Source organism: Sminthopsis crassicaudata, chromosome 5 (genome assembly GCF_048593235.1).
Source record: "Sminthopsis crassicaudata isolate SCR6 chromosome 5, ASM4859323v1, whole genome shotgun sequence".
In the NCBI taxonomy this organism is placed as follows: domain Eukaryota; kingdom Metazoa; phylum Chordata; class Mammalia; order Dasyuromorphia; family Dasyuridae; genus Sminthopsis; species Sminthopsis crassicaudata.
Window position 1 is genome coordinate 154,360,821 of NC_133621.1, and position 23,510 is coordinate 154,384,330.

Below are 23,510 nucleotides of genomic sequence, written 5' to 3' on the forward strand. Positions count from 1 at the left end.
AGGGTTGGAGAATACTTTGGGTATTGGATGGCAATCCTACCTCAGATACTACTGACCCTCAGCAAGATTTTAGTCTCTCCATGCCTTACTTTGTTCATCTGTAAAATGAGGGGACCAAATTTGATGATTTCTAATGTCATTTCTAATATATGAGAGATTCAAATTGCTAAAGATATACTTAAAACCAAGCTTCTTTACTCATAACTTTATAATGCAGTGGAAAAATTATTTTAATAACTTTAATAACTCAATAATGCTTTTCTACCTCATGTGACTCAGAGTAGAAAGCACAGGATGTGATTATAGTTACCTGAGATGAAGTACATTTTAGAGTATGTGGTTGTGCTTGCTACTTTCAGAATTTTAAAAGTTAGGAAGGAAGAGAGGAAGGAAGGAAGGAAAAGAAGGAAGGAGGGAGGGAAGGAGGATAGAAAGGAGGAAGGGAGAATGGACAGAAGACAGGAAGGAGAAAGGGAGGGAGGAAGGGAAGAAGGAAGGATGGAAAGGAGGAAGGGAATGGAAAAGAGGAAAGGAGAAAGGGAGTGGGAGGGAGGGAGGAAAGGAGGAGTGGGAGGGAGGAAGGGAAGAAGAGAAGGAGACAGGGAGGGAGAGAGGGAGGGAAAGAGGAAGAGAGGAAGGTGTTAGGATTCTTACAAGGTACTAAGACAGTGGAATTGATAAAGACAATAATTATCTAATTTAGCATGGTTTATTATGATTGATCTGATCCTACAAGGAGATGTTATGGGCCAGAACTTGAAACAAGGTACTGAGTGGAATTAAGGAGACAGTGGTTAAATCTAATTTAGCATTGATTTAATCCTACAACAAATAAGGGTTTCCTAGTGATATAATGATTGATGTGTACTCAGTGTACAGCATATAAGAAGCTTTCAGGGCCAGACACAAGCCCACTCTCAGAGGCGGAGACAGATTCATTCCATTTTCCACATTTGTGCTGGCTGGAGACATTCTGAGGGAGCTAGAGGTTGAAGCTGGCAGAGGCAAAGGACTAGTGGGCAAGAGTTCTCGAAACCAAGGAGAGAGATAAGCCTCTAAGAAAACTAACCAGGCCCAAGGAAGAAGACAATACTTGGAAAGAGAAAATAAAGGATTTGGACTTTAACTCCTGGCTGTATTTGAGGTGATTATTACACTGAACTAAAACTAAGGCTGCTCCCAGAAACCCTCCAAGAAAACCTGCTCCCAGAGAACATTACACTTTAGAGAAGAATATTGGAAGGGAGGAAGGGAGGAAGGAAGGAAGGAAGGAAGGAAGGGAGGAAGGGAGGAAGGGAGGAAGGGAAGAAGGGAGGAAGGGAGGAAGGGAGGGAAGGAGAGAGGTCCCTACAAACTGTTATATCATCATAAATTAACAGCAAATATATTTACACACTTTCATAGATTAATACAACTATATATTTTGTGTTAATAATTTTCCAATCAAACTGAGTGCATATGAATTTAAAAAAGCACAGAAGATCAAATTATGTATATGCCAAAGGGCAACAAAGAATTCTTGAGGTTAGAAAATAAATTTGAATATCCTACCTCAGATAATTTTAAAAGATATTTAAAATAGAAATTTTACCTGGAAAGGGAGTTGACTGAAAATTATTAGGAATAAAGATGACTGGCATGTTCAAAGACCGTGCAATACATATACATACATATGTATATATCATATATACACACATTTATCTATTCAAGTGGGTATATATGTATGTATGTATATACCTATGTATGTATTAGAAAAGCTTTTTAAAAGTTACTTCAATAAATGTTTAGCTATCCAAATTGACTTTTGGAGAAAAGATTTTTAAACCATTTTACTTCCAAAGATTAAATAATATAATCTCAATATTCTTTCACTTCTTTTCCTTTAGTAACATGTCTCTAAAAAATACCTCTGCAGGTCATTCACTACATCTCATTGTCTAAAATATCCTCCAAAAGTAAAGTCACTACACCTTTTTCCTAAGGATTCTACAATTTCCATAAAAAGCAAAACATTACAGTACCACAAATATGTTTCTTGTGTGAAATAATTCTTCATAGCTTCTCTCAGAAGTTGTTTAGGGGTTAAGTTGACTCCTTTCTCAAGTATTTTTGAAAACAGAGGAAGGACAATGGAAATTTTTTCACAGTATTAGCTTTTCAATTCTCATCACTCAAATTGTTTTCCAAAACTGACTCCCTCATAAAGATATTTTCTTTTTTGAAAAATATTTGCTGTTTGATTATTTCATTGCTTTATGAATAAAGGGAAATGTTATGAATTATTATAATTGCAAAGAAACTTCAAAGATATTGCTAACCAGTAGGTGAAAGAAAGAAGTTATCATAAATATTATGTCACTTTTAAAGGGATGAGAACATGTCCCAATATTGTAATTCATTTCCCAGGAACAAAGGCATTCCACTGCATTAAATTACTCACTCGTGAGGCCAACCACAAAAATAAGAGCATCATTTTGACCAGCATTAAGAAGAATTTAATTAAAGCAGAAGTGTTGCTATGAATTCATAATCTCATTATTATCAGTACATTCAAACACCACTACTCAGGATTCATCTAAGAAATCATTCATGTTGCACTTGGAAATTTTTTTTAAAGGACAGAAGATAGTTTTATTCTGGAATATGGGCTTTTCAGTGTCAATTAACTTCTCCTTTACTCCTAATATGCACTTTTAATAAGCACAGTCAATAGTAAATATGAAAAAAAAAACATAATCTTGGACCAATTTACTACAAGGCAGTTTTGGTATGGTGCTAGGTTTTCTAGGTCAGGTAGTAAACAAAAGATAATTCATGTCTCATAACCTGATACTTGTGTATATATCATGTAAATTTGTGCTTAATGGACTATTTTTCAAGTAGATTAAGAAGTCAAACATAGATCATAACTGTTTATCTTTGAATATTTAAAACATTAATCATTCTCTGATCTCTGATTTCATGTTTATTGACATTCCCTTCAGTAGTATTGAATGCCACTCATTGATACTTCCTCATCTCCATTTCTTTTGATAAGTCTTACAGAGGTTCATCAATAACTACAGTCTTACCCAAGAACTCTTTAAGTGTCATGGATATTAATGAAGCAGATAGGCTTTACATTGGTTATCCATTTATATCTTCACATGACCAGGCTGCTCCCCTTTCCTGTATTATCCCATTCTTGGCAGCCATGTAGCATTATATTTAAAAAAACAAAAAAACAAAAACAAAAACAAAAAAAACTAGTATTTAAAAAAAGCAAAAAACAGAATTTTGATTAAAAAAAAAAAAAAAGAACTTAGATTTACAAAAAAAACAAAACAAAACAAAAAATCTTAGGCTCATCAAAATCCCTAAGTATTAAGTCTCCTGAACCTCTTACAACTAGTTCTCTTATTTATCAATCAATACATGCCAAAGAGATGATGAACAATCTACCAAATGTTCTGTTCTTTTTGCCAAGAATATTTCACATAGTCAGCACTGACTGTGGGCACAGGTTTTGATGAGCTTATCTCAGGAGGCAGGAAGAAGTTCCCACATCTTTGTGTTGCTCTGGGTATAGAGAAGTCTCCAAATTAAGAGAATATCAACCTATTGTGATTCTGGAGAAACTTGTTGAAATCATTAAGTTCCAGAAACACTACCATTTCGAAGGAGAATAATGGAATTGAGAGAGACATCAGAAGGTACAAAACCCATTATGTTTGGATGACCTTATTCTGTGTGTCCTGGAATCCCAGGAACATGAAACTAACATAATCCTTCCCATAGAATAAGTTGTTACAGCCTACATGGAAACAGCCCAGGAAATTCATCATTGTTTATGGAAATAATGAGAAGTTCAGGACGTTTCTCTCAGAAGAGATTAAGACCTTTACCCAGAGTGAAGGGAATATAGTGGTTTAAGACTCAAGAGGTCTCAGAGCAATGTTTAAGGGAAGGATGCCTCTAACATTTGAATCCCCAAAGATGAATCCTGAGGGAAAAAAAAGAAAATGGAAGAGAAGCTTCAGGAGTGGAAACTTTAAGGAGCAGGAGCTTCAGGTGTAAGAATAGGAAGAGGGTGACTCGCTTTTTAATCTTATAAATCAGGTGAGTCCAACTCCAATGATATGATACAACTGGTCTAGAGATGCTGAATGAGCAGAAAAAGACATTGTTCCAGCAGCCAAGAAGCCAAATATATTCACGATATATAACCAAAAAATGCATTAAGGTGCAAAACTGATCCAGAAAAGCAAAGAGCTCTGGGAAATGATCACAGGGCTGGAGCAGGAATGTCATGGCACTACTGAAGATATGACATATACATTGAGGAGTATACATTGTACTACTAAAACAAATTTGGAAAGATTTCATCCCAAAGTTTAATCTCACGATGGTAACCATATTCTCAACCCAAAAAAATCATTTCTTAATTTCATCTCTAAAATGCCTTAGATTGCTCTCATTAAAATGACAATTTATATAATTTATATAAACAATTATATGTTTGTGTGTGTGTGTGTGAAGAATGAAAGTTCTAAGAATGCCCCAAAAATCAATGTAGCCTTATCTCTTCTGACAAATTTCTAAGTCCAGTTCATTATCTACCTGCCATTGGTACTACTAGACCAGACCTATGGACTATCCACTTATCTGAATATCAGAGTCTTAATTTTAGACATTAATCTATTTGGGTTCTTCCTGTGGATACTTATGTCAACATTTTTGAATGATAATTCATTTCAAGCAGAAAATTCTGAAATATTCTTGGACTTGATGCAAAGGGTCATCCTAGAACAGGAATATCTGCAAAACCTCACCATATGGAAAAGATACTTCTTAATTTGGACACTATACCAGACATCCTCTATGACAGTGGCAATATCTTTGCTGAATAAAAGTCTGTTTTACTTTACACTTCATATAATCAGAGGGTCACTCAACAAAGCTACCTCTAGTGTGCTAACAAGTCAAGTACTTTGTTTATAGTAAACAAGCAATAGGTGCAGTATAATTTTGTACTCTGAGCCTTTTATAAACTTTGTGACTGAAAAAAATGTACTCAGCTTATATATTAATTGTAAAAAACCTGCCTGTTTTCTTCTCATAATTTCATCAATAATAACCTCAATAAATGTACAAATTATTCTCATGAAGATTATATAGAGTTGGGAAAGTAGGCACATGAGATAGTAATGGCATTTTTTATTTTAATGTTTGTGATTAAAAAAAAAAATGTGTAATTATTTCCAACATTTGTACATCCCCCTTTTCAAATATCTCAAAATGTGATCCCTAAAAATCAAAACTGTATTATTAGTATTGATTTAATTTTTTCCTTGATAAGCTGATTAGAAATTCAGAAAAAGTTGACTGGAAAGTGACTCCTAGCTGGCAAATAATAAGTTCCAGTCAAAATTTAACCATTTTCCTTAAAAAAAAAAAAAAAAAAAAAAAAATTATGCAGTGTTTTCTATGTCAAAATATTACCTATTTTTGTGTAAATTATTTACAATATAGAAAGGTGAGATTCTTTACAATCTAAGCTTTTGTACTCTTGAATTTTACTAATAGTAAGTTGTATTTTTCAATATACTTCCTTGTATTCACTTTTGCACTGAAGTCATTATGTCATAAAGTACATGTTGTTTCCTTTAGAAGTTTTAGTAAGTTTTCCATATAAGTTTTCTACATTCTCATGTCTAGGCATGAAAGCCAAAAGTATCTTAATGATAGTCTAACAGTATCTCCTAATCAACCATGAAATATGACAAGATATTTCTTGATGTTTGGAAAAAATAAAGCCAATTCCACAAATTCCTTTATTTTCCTCTATTAAGTAGAATCGTGATTCCCTTTCCCAAGAAGTATGCCTATTTCTTGAATATAAAATAGTAATCTCTTGCCCCCCTTAAAAAAAAAAAAAAAGAAAAAAAGAGAGAAGGAAAGATTTTCCCCAAATGATCTAGAATTAATATTAGAATTTTTTCTCTATATAAGTCCTTCTCTGATCTTCACTATTATAGGAAGATACTGGGTTTTGAAGGGACATGCCAAATGAATCAAACAAATACTGTAAGGTTTAAAATTAGAAAAATCTGGAGTATAGATTCACTTTTTCACTTATCTGTTCCTAACCAAGGGCCAGCTTAATTAAGTAGAGTTACAGAGTTATAGCTGTGCTACAAACAAATCAATTACTTTATGTTTGCCTCCATTTCCTCATTTGTAAAATGGGAAAGGATTCCAGTGAAAAATTGTAGAGGGTCTCTAACTCTGAAAAGGTACTTAAGATACTGACAGCAGAGTGCTTATAGTTAAGCACCTACTCATTGTGATTGATGAGATAATGATTCTCTAGTTAAGCACATACTTAGTGTGATATGGTGATATAGTGACTCTCCTAACAATTGGCTCATGCTCAGTATGCTGTAGTGATGTAATTGTACTGAGGTATTTAAGAGCCACAGACACAGAAGAGTCTCAGATACAGGAAACATAGAAGACTCTCAGCCACACACATATAGAAGACTTGATCAGCCTCTTAGTGGCCCTCCTGCCTTCATCACTTCTCCACTTATAGACCAAGGCCCGCCCAGAGATCCTCAAGAAAACTAGCCCGGACATTACAAAAAATAAAATGAAATACTTGTAAAGCATTTTTCCAAAGCTTAAAACACTAGGAAAATACTAACAATAATAAGATATAAACAATAGATGTATATGAAAATAATGTCAACACTAATTCAATTTGGTTTCCATGGTAGGATCAAGCTTAAACCAGAAAGTGGAAAAGCTAAGAATTTTCAAATTTCAAATTTGGTTCTCTGTGAATTTCCCTCATATACCTATGGTTAGATCAAATTGACTACTTGCTATTGCCAACTTTTCTTGGTATAATGTCCAAAAGAACTGGAATATCCTCCTTCCCTGTGCTTTTTACAAAGTTTAGTTCTCTTCAAGGACAACTCAATACTACTCCCTTTAAGAGACCTTCCCTAATTCTTCTAGTTGTTCCCACACATCCACATTCACGTTGCATTTATTTTGTGTATATTTTGTATTTACTTATGAGTAAGCATGTGGTGTCCCTATACCCTATATGAGATACAAACTTCTTGAAGACAAAGATTATCTTTCCTTTACTGTTGTATCTCCATTTGGAAGTTTAATAAATATTTAATCAATTGAATTAGTCATTCTTCCTGAAGAAGAGAGGTCATGTTACTACTATTACTACTACTACTATTATTACTACTACTGTCAAAGCTAGTGCTCTGGCTTTAGCACTTTAAGGCAGGAATAGAGAGAAATAGTGATCTGCTATCCCATGATATCTAAGACTAGAAACCTCTTATACCATAAAACATCTCTGGTTGCCATTGATATTAATCTTCCTGATCTGCTCTGAGATTGACACAAAATCTTATGAGATATCATGACAGAAATGGACAGAAAATTGAGTTTTCTTAGACTCATATTTTCTAGAAGTGAGTATCTTCCTTCATTACATTAATTTACCAATTACCATAAATATCAAATCTCTTATCTACAATTGGTAATTTACCTGCCCTATACAAATACAATGTATCTACTCCCATTGCATAACTCTCTCTACAAATACATTCCTTCTAATTCAAGAAAATCAGAACATTCTTTATTTTTCCTATCTTCCTCTATTCTCCAGAAATCATTATAATATCTTTAAAAAAAAAATCCTCCTCTTTATCATAGATCACTTTGTTTGACTCTCTTACTATCTGGGACTCAGGGAAACTTGGTTTCTCATCCTTGACTTCCCTCTTTGGAGCTAACTTCACCTTTCATGATCTATCCCTTGGGTAGAGAAGAGTAATGAGTCAAATCCTTGCACTAAACTAATTCATCCAGACCTTCCATCTGCTACCATCACTCAGCAAGTTTACATTTCTATCTATTTCATCCAATTCAAATCCGTGTTGCTATCACTGGCTAGTCTCCAAATCACTGCTCTTCTTTTGTTTAGTACATGGCTCACATTTTTCCTCTCTACTTCAACCATTTTTCATATTTTAGGTTCCTAGAGATATGCGCTGGACATACCAGTTCATCTCCCCAATTCCATGACCTATATTTCCACTCTTTAGTAATCCTTTTATTTTTCCCCTGTCAACTATTGTACTCCATGCAGCAGCTGTTTCCAAACTTTTCTCTTGTCAAGCTCCAACACTTCCTCTCATCCTTTCATTCCTTAACAGAATGGAGGCCATCTGTCATGAACTTCTTCATTGCACCCACTCTGCATCTCATATTCCCTCTATAGTTTTATTTTTCTTTTTTTATATTTTTTCCAGTCTTTGTCAAGAAAGTAATCCACTTTGCCAATGTTTGTCCCTTTACCTATGCATTTTGTTTAATTTCCCTTCTCTTGTACCTTGCCTTCATTCATAATCTTCCTCTATCTCCTATGCTTCCTTCCTCTTGCTCTTTCTTTATCCATATCCATTGTCTCTATTCCCAGTTCTTCCTTTATTTTATCTGAAATTTTTTAGAAAGTTGAGAGACCCTTTCCTACAAGAAACTATCTCCTCACTTTTTCCCTGCCTAAGTAATGTTCTCACTTTTCTAGTACACTTCACTCAGCTCTCAAAATGATATGCCTGAAGTCTGTCTTTGACCATATCACTCCCCCATTCAGTAAACTTCATTGGCTACCTATTGCCTCTAGAATGAAACATAAAATGTTCTGGCTTTTACATAACCTAATTCCTTTCCAACTTTTAATCTTTTAAGACTTACTCCCCAACACATGCTGTAAAATCAGTGTAATGTGCTATATTTCCTGATTTCCTGAATCTTCACTGACTGCCCCAGGAACTACATTTCTATTGCTCTTCTGTTTCCTACATTCCCTGGATTCTTTCAAGTCTCAGCTAAAATCCCACTTTCTAAAGCCTTCCTACTCCAGATAACTTCCTAGTATCTGTGTGTGTGTGTGTGTGTGTACATAAAACTTGTCTCTACATAATTATATATTGTTTTCCCTAACATGTGAGTTCCTTGAGAAAAGAAATGTTTTTTTTTTTTTTTTTTTTTTTTTTTTTTTTGGGGGGGGTTGGTTTTTGTGTTGTTTGTTTGTTGTGTTTTTGTCTTGCTTTATTTCAAACTTTCCTTTTAAACCAAATGCTTTGTACAATGCCTGGCTTGTAGTGCTTATGTAGTCACTCACTAAATTCTAACAATATACTCTGCTGTTGCTTTCATAACCACTTCTTAGTTAGCTTTGCTGTATAATCATTCATCTCCTAGCATGTCAGTATAAAAATTTCTTAAGGTTCTGAACTGAATCTTCTTTTCTGTCTTTGTACTTTCTTCCTTGTTGTTCTAAGCAATTTCCAGAAGGTTTAGTTACCATGTCTAAGTACATAACTACAAAAACATATCCAGATATAATTTTTCTCATAAAGTACATCCCAATATCTCCAACTCTATGTGTCATGCCATCTCATAATCATATCATCTGACAAAATTTTGATTCTTCCATATTTATTTATTTAAATTTAGGAAACTACAATCCTGTTCAATCACATTACTTTAGAGTCTGTGATTTAGTAGTGTTGAGTTGCCTATTGCACAGAGGATAAATGACATGCTCGAGTTCATGTGGTACTATGTTAGTTGGAGGCAGTATTTGACCCTATATCTACCTAACTCCAATATATTATTCTATCCACTATAGCATCTCTACTGTCTTACTATGTAAGCTTCTTGGATAGGAATTATATTTATGTCTCCAGTACTTATCACATAGTAAATGGTTTTCCATACATTTATGTATAATAGATAAATCATATATCTAATGTAGACTAGTTAATAAACTATGCACAAAGTTGTGTGAGTATGTTAAAAGGGAGAAGGGGGGGGGCTTTCCCATTTACTTGTATTAAATATCTAATTACATAGGATAATTTTAAAAAACAATATATATATCACAATTATTGAATGCACTGGAAACAATGCCATTAGACATAAAGCAAAGATGATAAAGGCTTACCAAATGGAGCAAGAGAGAATCCAGGAGGTAGTTGGAGAAGCAAGAAAATGAATAATAACTCATATGAAAAATTGACCTGTTTTGCTTTTTTTTTTTTTAAGGGTTTCTTTTAAAATATGTTGTACTTGAGTGAGATTTAAAGTGTTCCCTAAATTTTCAACTTGAATTCTAAAAATGTCTTTCTATAAGTGCTTACTATTGGGCACAATTTAGAGTAAGATATTTAGGAGTGACTGCAACAAAATAAAATTATTGACTTTTATCTATTTGATTCTAGAAAAACAAGGAAAATTTGCTCTTCATTAAGCCATTTTATTCACAAAATGCACTAAATGAATCTAGTTGTCTTCTCTCTCCCTAGGAGAGACTTCCTCAGTATATCCAAACAGATGTGAACGTTACAAAATTCTATTTCTGCTTCTTTCGTGATTTCACATCTCTAACAAAATTAATTCTTGGAACAAGAAAAATCAATTTACTGGAGTTAGAAACATCTTTAGTTATTATAACCAAGAAGTTCCTACTCTTCTCTTAAAACACAGGAAAGCTAATTCCTAATAAGCTATACTACCTGCTTTACCTTCTTTGGATCCCTCAAATTATTATTGACAGTTAAAATTACAGTCTAAATGGCAATAGCACCTGATTTTATTAAAGAGAGGCATCCTTTTTTCCAGATATAAACCACTAAAGCACATTCATTTTTCAAAAGCTTTGTGATAGTCTAATCTTCCTTTATTAGAAGATGGGTTTTTAAATGTATTACCTACCATAGAGAACAACGTGTGACCCTGTACAAAAACCTTAACTTCTTGGTGAGCTGAACACTTCCCTTAAATTTAAGAAAAAGGAGTCCCCTGTATTGAGAGGAACTTTTCTAACATAGACATTCTCTATATCAGTGAAATCAAAGGCCCTATCCCTTTCCATATAATAAGAATGTGAAACTAAGACATAGTAATGTTAGACCAATCACAATAGAGAGTAAAAGATGAAATCACAAAATGCAAATAAGAGTTTCTTAAATGGCCTAGTCAGGTACATAAGGATGCATTTATACACTTTACTATAATAAGCCTATTATGGCAGGCATATTTGATTAAAGCTCATATGCCATGAAAGGGAAGGGAGAAAGGGACAGAGGGTATATAAAAGCAAGGAGATTGGTGAGGAGATTATGGAGGAAGTAGCTGAATGAAAAGAAGTGACTTATAATTGAAGCTACCATGACACTGTGTGTCAGAAGAGATAGTCACCAAACAGGAAAGCCAGATTCTTCCAGATTATTGTCTTTGAAGTGCATGGTCAGTTAGTGAGTTGATGGAGAAGATGGCCAAAGAAATAGTCAAAAAAAAAAAAAAAAAAAAAAAAAAGGTGATTTATGGACATTTCTCAGAATCCACATTGAAAAATTTGTTGATGAGACTAAATTGTAATGAAGTCCTTTTAACACTTCCATACTAAACCTCTTGCCTCAAAGTATGTCTCAGAGAGGTCCTAGACAAAATTATCTATTAGTCAATTGTGTAAAGGGCATTCCATGGTACAGAGTTCTAGGTTGATTAATTGTTGCAAAAATTACTTGAAGAATCAATGTCAGAGATGTATTTCCCTTGGCATAATTTATTTATACATAAGACATGTATGCTGAGAAATCAATGACTTAGTTTCATAGGAACACTGCTTTTTTATTTCACCATTCAAGTTGATAATGAATCAACTACTAACCCTACTAGCTAGTACTAGCCCTACTCTACTTGATGTCCATTCCTAACTAAATTTCAATTTGGAGTAAAATTAACTTCATCTTCTAAATATAGTGATGAGGCACATTGTTTTAGTAATCACAAATGACATGGTTAGTTTATTTTTATAGAATTTAAATGTCAGCTCTCTGTCTAAAAGAACATTCAGAATTGCAAGATGATGATAGATCAGTATAATCAGCAAATGTCTGCTATTTTTTAGAAATCTGGTGGATCACTATAACAATTCTAGTCTATATCTTATTTGGCATCAAGTAATCATAAAATAAAACCTTTATATGGTCAAGCTACTATATGTGTGCATATGTATATACACACACACACATACACATATACACACACATGTAAGGTATATATATATATATATATACATGTAAGCAAAATTAGGCCACACCACACATAAATAAAACCAGCTATCATTTTTCATCATAATATATAGTAACTAAAAAATAACAAAATTTATTTGTTGGAAAAAATCTAGAATACTAGGGAGAATAAAGAAAAATGGTAAGAATTAAGAAGACTATTCTTGACAATCTTCAAAATATAATATAAAACAGCAATCATCAAAACAATTAGTATAGTTAACAATAGAGAAGTGGATCAAGGAAACAAATTAGACAAGGAAAAATCAGAATTAATAGTACTCAATAACAAGTGCTGGGAGCAGTAGGACTCCCAAACAAACTACTTAGGAAAGAATTCCATATTTGTTAAGTGCTAGGAAAACTAGATAGCAGTCTGGTAGAAATGAGGCTTAGACCAATACCTTACACCATATTTTAAAATAAATTCATTATGAATACACCATCTGGGTCATATCCTAAACAAAATGAGAGGAGACTTATGTCATATGTCCTTAACAGCCATGGACAGGAGATGAATTCTTAACTAAACAAGGAATAAAGGCAAGTACAAAGCATAAAAATAGATCATGTTGATTAAATGAAATTGAAAAGCTTTTCAACATACAAAACTAGTACCATCTAGGGTAAGAAGGAAAATCAGTCAAAATCATATCAAATTTCTCAAGTAAAGATTTATATTATATCAATACCATTTCTGAATAGATAATAGTCAAAGAATATGAATGAATGGTTCTTGAAAGAAGAACTGTAAAATACTAACAACCAAATGAAAGAATATTCTAAATCACTAATAAGAGAAAAATAAGCCAAAAAAGACCCTAAGGTTTTATCTCACACTGAATATATTGGAAAAGATAACAAAAGATGAAATAGTCAATGGCATGGAAAGACATGGAAACTAAGATATTATTGGTGGAATTATGAATTAATATAGCCATTTTGGAAACAATTCATACCCTTTGAAAAAAAGATTCTATTGCTAGTCCCAATGAGTTTACTCATAAAAATAAAAGTCTGTATGTACCAAATTATTTATAGCAGCACATATTGTAGTAGCAAAGAACAGGGAATAAGGTAGACTCAACTGGATCAATAGGAGAATGTCTTAAATAAACTGGGTACATGAATTTAATGAAATATTTCTGTGCTACAAGAAGCAATGAATATGATTACTACCTAGAGGCCTGGAAAGAATTACATAACCTAATGCAAAGTGAAGCACAGACAAAAAAACTGGAAATAGACTGACAGCCATGTAAATAGAAAGAACAAAATCAAAACCACTGACAATGAATATTGCAAGATTACAAAGAACATCTTTGGCCCCAAAGAAGAAATATGAGAAGGCATCTCCTCCGATTCTTTTGCAGAAATGTATGAATGTGATGAGAGATGTAGATTTATGATTGTGGAACACTGCACTTTCAATTTGGCTGCTTTTTTTTTTCCCCTATATCCTCTTTTAACAAACAACAACAACAACAACAACAAAAAACTTATCTAAGATGGCTGAATGAAAGAGAAGAGCAAGAATACAGGGGAAACCTATGTGGAAAATAAAATATATTCCCATATGTTTATTTAAAAGAAATATCTATATCTACAAATCATTAATATCTACATCTTTATAAAACTCTACATCAATAGTTGTCTAGGGAATTTAGATCAGGACTTCTTAAACTTTTTCCATGCATGATCTCTATTTACTTGAGAAAATTTTATTTGATCCCAAGTACATAAAATAAGTATACAAATCAAACATTTACTAATATAAATCATAATTTTGAGATCCCCATATTCAGTTAAAATACCCCATCTAAGGTCATGAACCACAGTTTAAGAATCTGGAAAGCAAATAGATCTCTAGCTGGCTGTCTATGTATCTCTATTTGAGAAAAACTTCTGAGGGGAAAAAAGGAAGCAAACTGATTTTGAAGCCACAAGACCTGGTTTCTAATTTCTCACCCCTGGGCCTTAGGCAAGACACTTCAATTCCCAGGGCCTCAGATTCCTCATTTGTAAAGTGAAAGGAGGGATTGAGCTATCTGACTTCTGAGGGTCCTTTCAAGTTCAGAACTATGATCCCATGAAAAGTATTTTCTAAATTTTTCAATTTCTAAGTCACGATAAAGCTATTTTAAGAACCTTTCATTTTTTCTCTTCAAGCACTAAGATGGCCATCATTAACACACCAGAGTCATATACCAGATTTTACTAAGTAAAAACAGAAGCTCTGCTGTCATCACAAATAAAAGAAAGGAGCAATTCAAATATTTTATTTGAGTCATGGCTCAGTACTTTTCACCATATTTTATGCATATCTAAATTAATCTTTCAAACTTCTGGTAAAGACTCACACTTGGGCCTTTAACAATAAGGTCTGTTACACTTCAGAGGGATTTCTCAGTTTAGAAATATATTCTATCCAGAACAGTTGTTTGGCTTCTGGACCAAATCTCCTAAAAAAGTTTATCTGATATCATACATTGTCTTAATGTATTTAATATGACCCTTATGTAGTTCTAACATTGCTTAGTTCGTTTTATCCCTGTAGCTTTTCCTGAGGCTGGGGTTAAGTGACTTGCCCAGGGTCACACAGCACAATTTTCTTCTTTTAAGTGCCAATAAGAACTCAAAAAAGTCCTCACTAAATTCCCACTATTTAAGGAGAGGCAATCTGGTACCAGACATTTTGACAAGTGTGGCGCACCATTCTTCAGGTAGTGATGACAAAAGAAATTAGACAAGGGCCATAAGGAAAAGTCAGTTATTGGTTCCAATATAAGCTATCTGACATTTTTATTCTCATTTTCTTGGAAATTTCTGTTGAGAGAACTATTATATTAGGAAAAATGTTAAAGCCATATAGCATACTAATTTTCTAAATAAGTCACACAGATGTCCCTCATCCAAACTAATTCCAGAAGATTTAAGTTTCTGGTTGGTAATGAAACTTTTTCTTTTTCTTGAGAGCCCAGAACAATTTCCTAGCAAAGACAAAATAGCTAGCACGTATCAGATGGAAGACTTTTACCCAGGGAATTCATTCAAGGAATGATGTTCACCATGACCAAAATATCAACAGATACTGCACTAAACAATGTTACATGTCATAGGGATATGTATAATGAACATTTGTTGGATTTGAGGAAAAGAAAAATTCTAGAAGAACATTTCAAAGGGGAAAACAAGCAAGTAAGTACTAGAAACCAAAAGGATAAGAGGAGTTGCCTCCAAAAAGATAAAAGGATGCCAAAGAATAGTCTGGACTCCTAAAGAAAAATATCACTAGCTTCAGAATTTTGCCAACAAGCCATCCTTTCTCAAACTGCAATCATTTATTTAGCACCTACTTTCTGCAAATCTATGAAGTTTGAATATGGTTCTTTATAACAAAAGTAGCAGCTATTCTTTTCCTAAATCAATCCCAGTGGTTATTTTCTTTTAATTACTGCAAAAGTGTTCTTTATAACAAAAGTAGCAGCTATTCTTTTCCTAAATCAATCCCAGTGGTTATTTTCTTTTAATTACTGCAAAAAAAAAAAAAAATCACAGTTACACCTGAACTAAGCTTCCAAAGGAATACTAAAGTAGCAAACAATATGCCTTCTCATTGAGTAAACTATTAGAGAGGATGGTTGTTGATTTCCTTTTAGTATTCACAAAATTTTCTAAAGCTATATGGTCCTTTGAAATCTATTAAATATCATGCATTTATTCATACATTATTTGTTTTCTTCAGTAAAATTACAAAATAGAAGATGCAACTGGGTAGTGAAGTGGGAGAGACACCTACACTGAGCTGTAAAAGAAAAAGCTTGACAGGCAGTAAAGTAAGAAAAACATTTTCTAAGCAAGAGGATGGGTGGAAGTGAGGAATGTAAACAGAAGCGATCAGGATAATAGACTTGGATAAGATTTGTGACTTTTATGAAAAGGGCTCTCTATTTAAAAATTTGCTCCACTGATAGAATAGCAGAACACTTTCAAATTATTCTTCAATTCTTTGCAAAGACAACATACCTATGATCTCTAAGAGCAAATAATAAAAGCATGTATCAGCAGGTAATAAAAGCATGTATACAGTGTTCAAAAATAACTATGAAAGTGGTTCTGGCTTTGCTGCTGGTTCCACTTTCTACTGAAATATGGAATATATCTATAAATTTAAAAATCTACTATTCCAATCAACTGGGAGCTTCTTGAGATATGATCTGTTATAAGGTGGACACTTAATAAATGTTTGTTGATTTGATTTGACTTGCTATCTTTAAACTAAAGTATTACCTGAGGATGGACAATTAGTTACCAAGTCAGGAAAATCTAGATTTAAGTTGCATTTCTTATACAAATAGACTGCATGATTCTGGCAAATTACTAAAACCCTCAGTGTGCTAAGCAATTTTGTGACTAAGTGCTTAGCCACATTGGCAAAGAAATCACAATTCTTACACCCTACAAAAAAAAAAAAAAAAAAAAAAAACACCTTTTTTCAGCAAATAACTTACTTATTAAATTAACTTCTTATTAAATTAAAAAAGCTATAAAAAACAAAGGAGAGTTTATGAAAATATTCAAAATATTCATTAGGCTGTTCTTAATTGTTTTAGTCTCTGTGCATGCAGACTACTGAAAATTTTATTCCTAAAATAATGTCATGTAAATGCTTACTCCCATTCCTCTGGCTTATATTTCCTCTTGCCATAACATCTCACTTTTCTAAAAATGAAACCAAAAAAATGACTCACACTGCCATGTATCAATATGCATCACTCTATACGTCAACATCCAGAATTAAACATTTATTATATTTTAAGTTTCATCTCCTTACCAGTAAGAAGAGCTTATCATTAAGTCTTTTCCCCCTCTCCACCAGAATTTTCAACTGTCAACTTTAAAAATCTTAAAGAAAAACCTCACCTGATGCAGTATTCTATGTGAAATTCCCATGTTTCTCTACTAATGAACTACATCTAGTGAAACATGAGTGTGATAACCACCCATCAATACACCATCATTGTCCAGGCTACTACTATCAATAACAGCAATATTTTGAAGCTCAACGCAACCAATTGCTTTTAAACTACACAAACAATCAGGATTGCTCACAAAATCAGTATTTCTTTATATTCACAACTCTTTCTTTTAGATCATTTCTGTAAGATATAATTCTACTCTTTTGAAGAATGTATACCAGATCATAATGTAATTTGAGATAAATGTCTCACCCTACAAACCTTAATTATTAAACAGCAAAACAAAACAAACAAAAAAAATTAAAGGTAGTATTTATCCTCTTTATAAAGTATATTTGTGCTTTATTCATTTACAAACCACTTTTTTTCTTTTGATTTTGTATTAATAGAAATTATAATTGATCATATCTTCTGGACAAGAGTCTGGAACAAGTCATTATAATACCTGTATTTTTAGATTATATTTGTATTCTTTCTGTAAATTCCTACAAAGAGAATCAAAATTATAGTCACAAGAGGTGCTATTCAGATAGCAGATAGATAAAAATACCACCCACTGCATCTTTTTTATGCCTGCTCTAAAAGGAATTGGGAGGAGTAATGAGACAGTAAGTGGTAGTATAGAAAAGGTGAGAAAACAGGCACCAAAGAGTTTATAAGGTCCTGCTTTTATCTAACAATTTAGAAATGGTTAAGACAGGGCCAGATATTAGGAGTGTGCAGTAAAAGGAGGAGAATATTCTCTGAGATAGTATGAACATTCTTAAATTGTATGAATCAGAAAGTCTAACAATACCAAAATTAGATATAAATGTCATTTCCAAACAATTCTAACAACTATGTAGGAATACATAGATTAAGCTGGGTTTTGTGCAATGCTGAATATATTAGTATTATACAGTTAGTATCTCAAGTGTTATTATTATTATTATTTTTTTTTATTCTGGATTTGTGGTGGATGTTAGGATGAGGAACTCCTAGTTTGGAAATTCCTTCCATGGATAAAGATCTGCAGAATTATTCATCTGCAAATTGACCATTCATCTATAATTACCAATTTAGAGAATTATCTATATGGCAGAGATTAAGTAATTTTCTCATACTTACACAGATCCTATGTCAAAAGCAAGACTTTATTGACTCCCTCTCCATATATGTTTTCATTTGATAAATTATACCTGATAAGATGCACCGATAATAAAGAATACTTATAGAATGTATATCCCATCCAAATACCAATGCTTTAGAAGACAATATGACTGCATTTGGACTCAGAATACCTGGGTTTAGATGATGATTGTGGACATGTTACTTTACCTTTCTGGGCTTCAGTTTCTTTATCCTTAAAAAATAAAAAGTGTTAACTGAATAACTTCTAAGATCCCTTTTAAAATATAAATAGTTGATGCTTTTTCACTCAAATTTAAGCTACAGGCAAATACAGTGGTTTCAAGAGTAACAAAGGTGACACAAATAACCATCAGGAATAGGTCCCCAAATGAAAGCAATATTCCAACATATAATGGCCACTTCACTTTTGTCATAACAAGTATTTGATACTTCTTAGCAAAATAAAATGAAAAACAGAATTTGCATGCTTGCTTTATATTATGTATGTACTACTTAAGGTACATTTTGTAACCAGAGTTCATTTTCAATGGCTGTGGTCAATGGCGAAATTGTGCCAGAAATCTTATATGCATCTTAATTAAAGTGTGCCTATCACTTTGCCTTAAGGAACATTCAATACTCTAAATGTAGACAATATTAACAATTGATAATAATGTCCAACACACAGTAGCCAAATTTCAAGGGTTACCAAGACTTCCTTTAAATAATGTTTATTTGTCAATAATATCATTCTTCCTAATGGAAAAAGTAGGGCAAGTTTCTTCATATGTAGCTTGGTTTTATGATTATTTACTATTTCAAAGACAGGACAAAAGTATAGTTCTAAGTTCACAGCAAGTCAGCAATATAATTTATCCTACATTCATATGCAATGACCCTCAGAATGTAACCAAGGGATAAAAACAAAAAAGAGACATCTGCCACATTAAATTTATCTCAAATTTTGCCTATAGCAGCATTAACTATCATGACTCTGGATTTCCAGACAAGAATATTCAAAGTATAATAAAAACATTTCTCTATTTTTTTTTTAAGGTCACAGGCTCAGCTTTAGTATACAGGAAGTAGCTCCTATTTATGATCTAGTGTATAAGATAAAAGAAATTGTGATATAATCTATAAGAAAAGATGAAGCTCACAACGAGATACAGTACACTGTAATCAAAAGACAAGGAAACTTGGATTCAGACAAATTGCATTCAGCAATTCATGCACTATGCTTCACTGAAATCTGAGATTTCAGTTTCAATTATCTTCAAAATGAGAATAATAATGCTCATACTGTCTAACTCATAGGGTGATTATTAGGAAAGGGCTTTGGAAAAACGTAAAACACTATATAAGTATAAATTATTCTGCAGCTGCTATTCTTCTACCTCTTCTATACTTAATATTGTCAAAGAAAAGAGAAGCTTAGAGGTTTAAGTCTTAAGACCTATCAGGGAGCTCAATCTTATTACACCTTGTACTCAAGTTCACCATGTGGTAAGTACTTGTCTATGTTTTGAATACATTACTCATTATACTAGAACTTCCTAAAATCTAAAAGATATTTAGACTTAATTGAAAAAAAATATCAGGTCAGGTATCTTATTTCCATAGTTCAAAGATTACTTATGGAAAATTAAAACAAAAAAATCCACAACAATCTAAGATATACACCATAAAGAGAAGGGCATAAAACCATTTTACCTAAATTTAGATCTGGAAGGAACCTCAGTAATTTTCTAAGATGATCCCCTTATAGTAAAGTTGAGGAAATAAAAATAAAAAAAAAAAAATGAGGAAATCAAACCCAATAAGATTAAATCACTTGTTACACATTGATAAAAAAAGGTTTCATATAAAAGAGGTAAGTCAATGCATCATTCTATATAGATATGGACATTAAGATAGATAGATAACCAGAATACTTGATAAGGATAAAAAACCCTTATGTTTTAGAATATCAGAATACCTCTCCCTATCCCAAGCTTTGTGAATGTCAGATACCATCTTATCAAGATGCCTCTCCCCATGTCCTGGGTGCCAAGACCAGCAACACTGACATAGTCATATAATAGCTACCTAAATAAAAATATATTTAATCCATGTCTATAATTCCAAAGAATCAAAGAACTATTTTTACATGAATTTCCTACATTTTATTTTCCTTGAAGTAATTGGGATTAATTGACTTGCCCTATGGTCACACAGCTAGGAAGTATCTTAATACTTAATATCTTAATATACTTAATACTTAATATCTGAGGATAGATTTGAACTCAAGTCCTCCTGACTTCAGGACCTGCACTCCACATCTTTCTTTTAACTTAACATTATGTTAACCAACAAGAAGGTAAATCAAACCACTTTTTAATAAGATAGTAGAATCTCATACATAAACAGTTTATAATTAAAGCACTTTTGCTTTGTTCACAAGAAGCACAATGTTCTCATCTCATTGATCACTAAAATATGATAGGAACCAAAAAAAAATTTTAATGCCATTTCCTACCTCAGTTAAGTGTGGTGTCGGATTAAATCCACAGAGATTGCATACCACATTCTTGCATTCTGTACAAGTATTAAAGTTGGGAGGATCCTTAGAACCCACATTTAGGCCAATTTTACAAAGGGGACAAGTAGATTTTGGTTTGGTAGGCTTTTCTGATTCTAGAGGGCCAGCAGCCTTTTGCGGTTCCACCATTTGCGGTTTGCTCTCTTTTGTGGGAAGAGGCTTCTTTTCTGATTCTGTGGCTTTGATTGGGGCAGTCTGTTCAGTTTTAGGCACCTCAGCTTTTTCAGCAGTTGGAGCTTTTGTATCCTTTTTAACAGGTGTGGTTTTAGGAACTGTTTGTGGAGTTTGACTGGTGGACTTAGGTGGTACCTGAGATACAGGTGGATGTGAAGGGGGAGGGGGTTGTTTGGTTGGAGCCCCTGGCATACCTTGTGCTTGAGTTCCTGCTTGACCAGCTGTGGAAATTAAATTTGATGCCTGGCTAAAGATTGAGGCTCCAAATCCAAATAGTTTTCCAGTAACTGTCTCTTGGGGAGTTGTGGGCTGAGATTTCGGGGCATCTGTGATACTTCCCAGATTAAGACTGAAACGTCTTGACTGTTCTTGGGTCTTTGGGGGCTGCTGGGCTGTAAGTGTGGGTTGTCCAGGACTAGGCTTTGTGCCTGGGAGAGTAGGCGATCCTTTTGGCATTTGCTTGGCATCTGGTTTGGGGCTCATTTTGGTTTGTGCTTTCTTAGGGTCTTCCTTTTTTTGAACTGGATCAACTTGTTTTTGAATTTTACTCTCTGAGATCATCCCAGGTTGTGAAGTGAGTTTGGAATCAGATGGAGTTCGTGATGGACCTTTAGAATCAGGTGGGACTTCTTTATCCCCCACAGATTGGATAATTTGTGTTGATTTGGCAGAATCTGTTTTAGGAGGTTGTGCTGTTTTCTCCTGAACCTGTGATTGCATTTTGGAGCCTGGGAGATCAGGTTTCACTGCAACTAAAGGGGAAGCCACAGCATCAGCGGGAGGCTTCTGTGTCTTTGGCTGTTTGGATTTGTCATCAGCCATTGGTACCTTGGCTTGTTCAGATTTGAGAGAAGGCTCTGGGTGAGGGGTTGGCTGGGTTACAGACTCTCTGGGGGAAGGCTGCTTGGCTTTTGCTGGAGGAGAGCCTGGAATGGATGGTTGCTTTGTGAGTGGCGGAGGTTTTTTAATCTCAGGGGGCTTTGAAAGATCTGGTTTAGGGGTAACATCCTTTTTCAGGGAAGTTTGCTGGGATGGAGGGAGTGGTTTAGTCACTGAAGATGCTGTAACCACAGGGCTAACCTTCGGTTTCTGCTGAGGAGTTGGTGGAACTGGGGCCAAATCACCACCCAATGCTCTTTGCATCTGGCAGTTTAAACAAAGCCACTCTTTAACCTGTAAAGAAGAAAAAATAAATATAATTGAAAAAGCCTTCAGAGGGTTTTCAAAAGCACATAAATTGGTAAATAAGCAAGAATCAAATAAATATTCACACTGAGGAATTGCCCCTTGACAGCAGAGTCTTTGTCTCATTCATCTTTGTATGCCTCTATATACCTAGTCCTTACTATGTGCTTAATAAATATTTGTAGAATAAACAAATGAACACTCCCAAAGGAATCAAAGCATTGATTACAACCAAAAAAGGTTAATGGAATTAAAAATTAGAAATTTGCAAAATGTGAAGCAGTCTATGCTTCTGAAGAAAGGGAGAGAAAGATTAATATGATAGTGCCTTTCCTTCTCATAAAATATATAAATATATCTATATACATACACACACACACACATATATATATGTATAGACTGTTTTAATTAATACAAAATTTTCCCTTTTGTTCCAATCAGATCTTATTTAGGCAAAAATCAAGTCACACAAAAAATGTGGTTAAAAATCCCTAAAATTAGCTTTCCAGATAAGACATACAAGATATTTTTCCAATGATGTCCACTCCAGATTTCTAAGTCCTAAATGGAGCTCTTCAAAACGAGTGTGATGTTCCAATTTTTCTTGTGCAATAAGAGAACTGTACAAATATGTACACATATATTGTATTTAAGATATAATTTAACATGTTTAATATGTATGAGACTGCCTGCCAGCTAGGGGCGGGGGTGGAGGGAAGGAAGGGAAAAGTTGGAACAAAAGTGATTTCAAGGGACAATGTTGAAAAATTACCTATGCATATGATCTGTCAATAAAAGCTATTAAAAAAAAAAAAGTGTGATGTGGAAGGAATTGTATTTGCATCACTGCTTCCCCACCACCACCTCTTGCCAGTGGTGTGACCTTATACAAAGCACTACCTTTTTCTAGGTCTATTTCCTGCTATATAAAATGAAGGTTGGGGGAAGTAAAGAGGGATAAATGGAGTAGATAGATGACCTCTAATGTCTCGCCTGCCTGTAAATCTTATAATTTTATGACTCCTCCAATTAAAATGTTATCTTCAAATTAGATGATCTATCATGGTAGGTATAGAGATTGAAATATCCTTGCTGAGATGATGGGGAAGGGGGAAAGAAGGAATGGGGGAGAAAAAAGGAGGCAAATTAGGGAGTGCAATTCATCCATATACTCTATAACTTGGCTATAAAAAGGGGTTATATGCTAACCTCCCAAATCACCATCTACATAATGTGATCACACTTTGTAAAATTATATCTTCTATGAAAAGAAATTAAATAAAAGGCATATATGATTTATCTTAATGCAGATAAAATACCTTTATT

At 33.6% G+C, this 23,510-nt stretch overlaps 1 protein-coding gene across 5 annotated transcripts in view; it reads right to left on the bottom strand.

Moving 5' to 3' along the window:
* Window positions 1–23,510, bottom strand: part of PCLO (piccolo presynaptic cytomatrix protein) — a 520,130-nt gene that overhangs the window by 463,882 nt on the left and 32,738 nt on the right. For all 5 annotated transcript variants that reach the window (XM_074268505.1, XM_074268506.1, XM_074268503.1 and 2 more), the window contains exon 3: window positions 20,763–22,172. In XM_074268505.1, coding sequence (XP_074124606.1) covers window positions 20,763–22,172 — 1,410 coding nt within the window. The remainder of the gene's footprint in view (window positions 1–20,762; window positions 22,173–23,510) is intronic.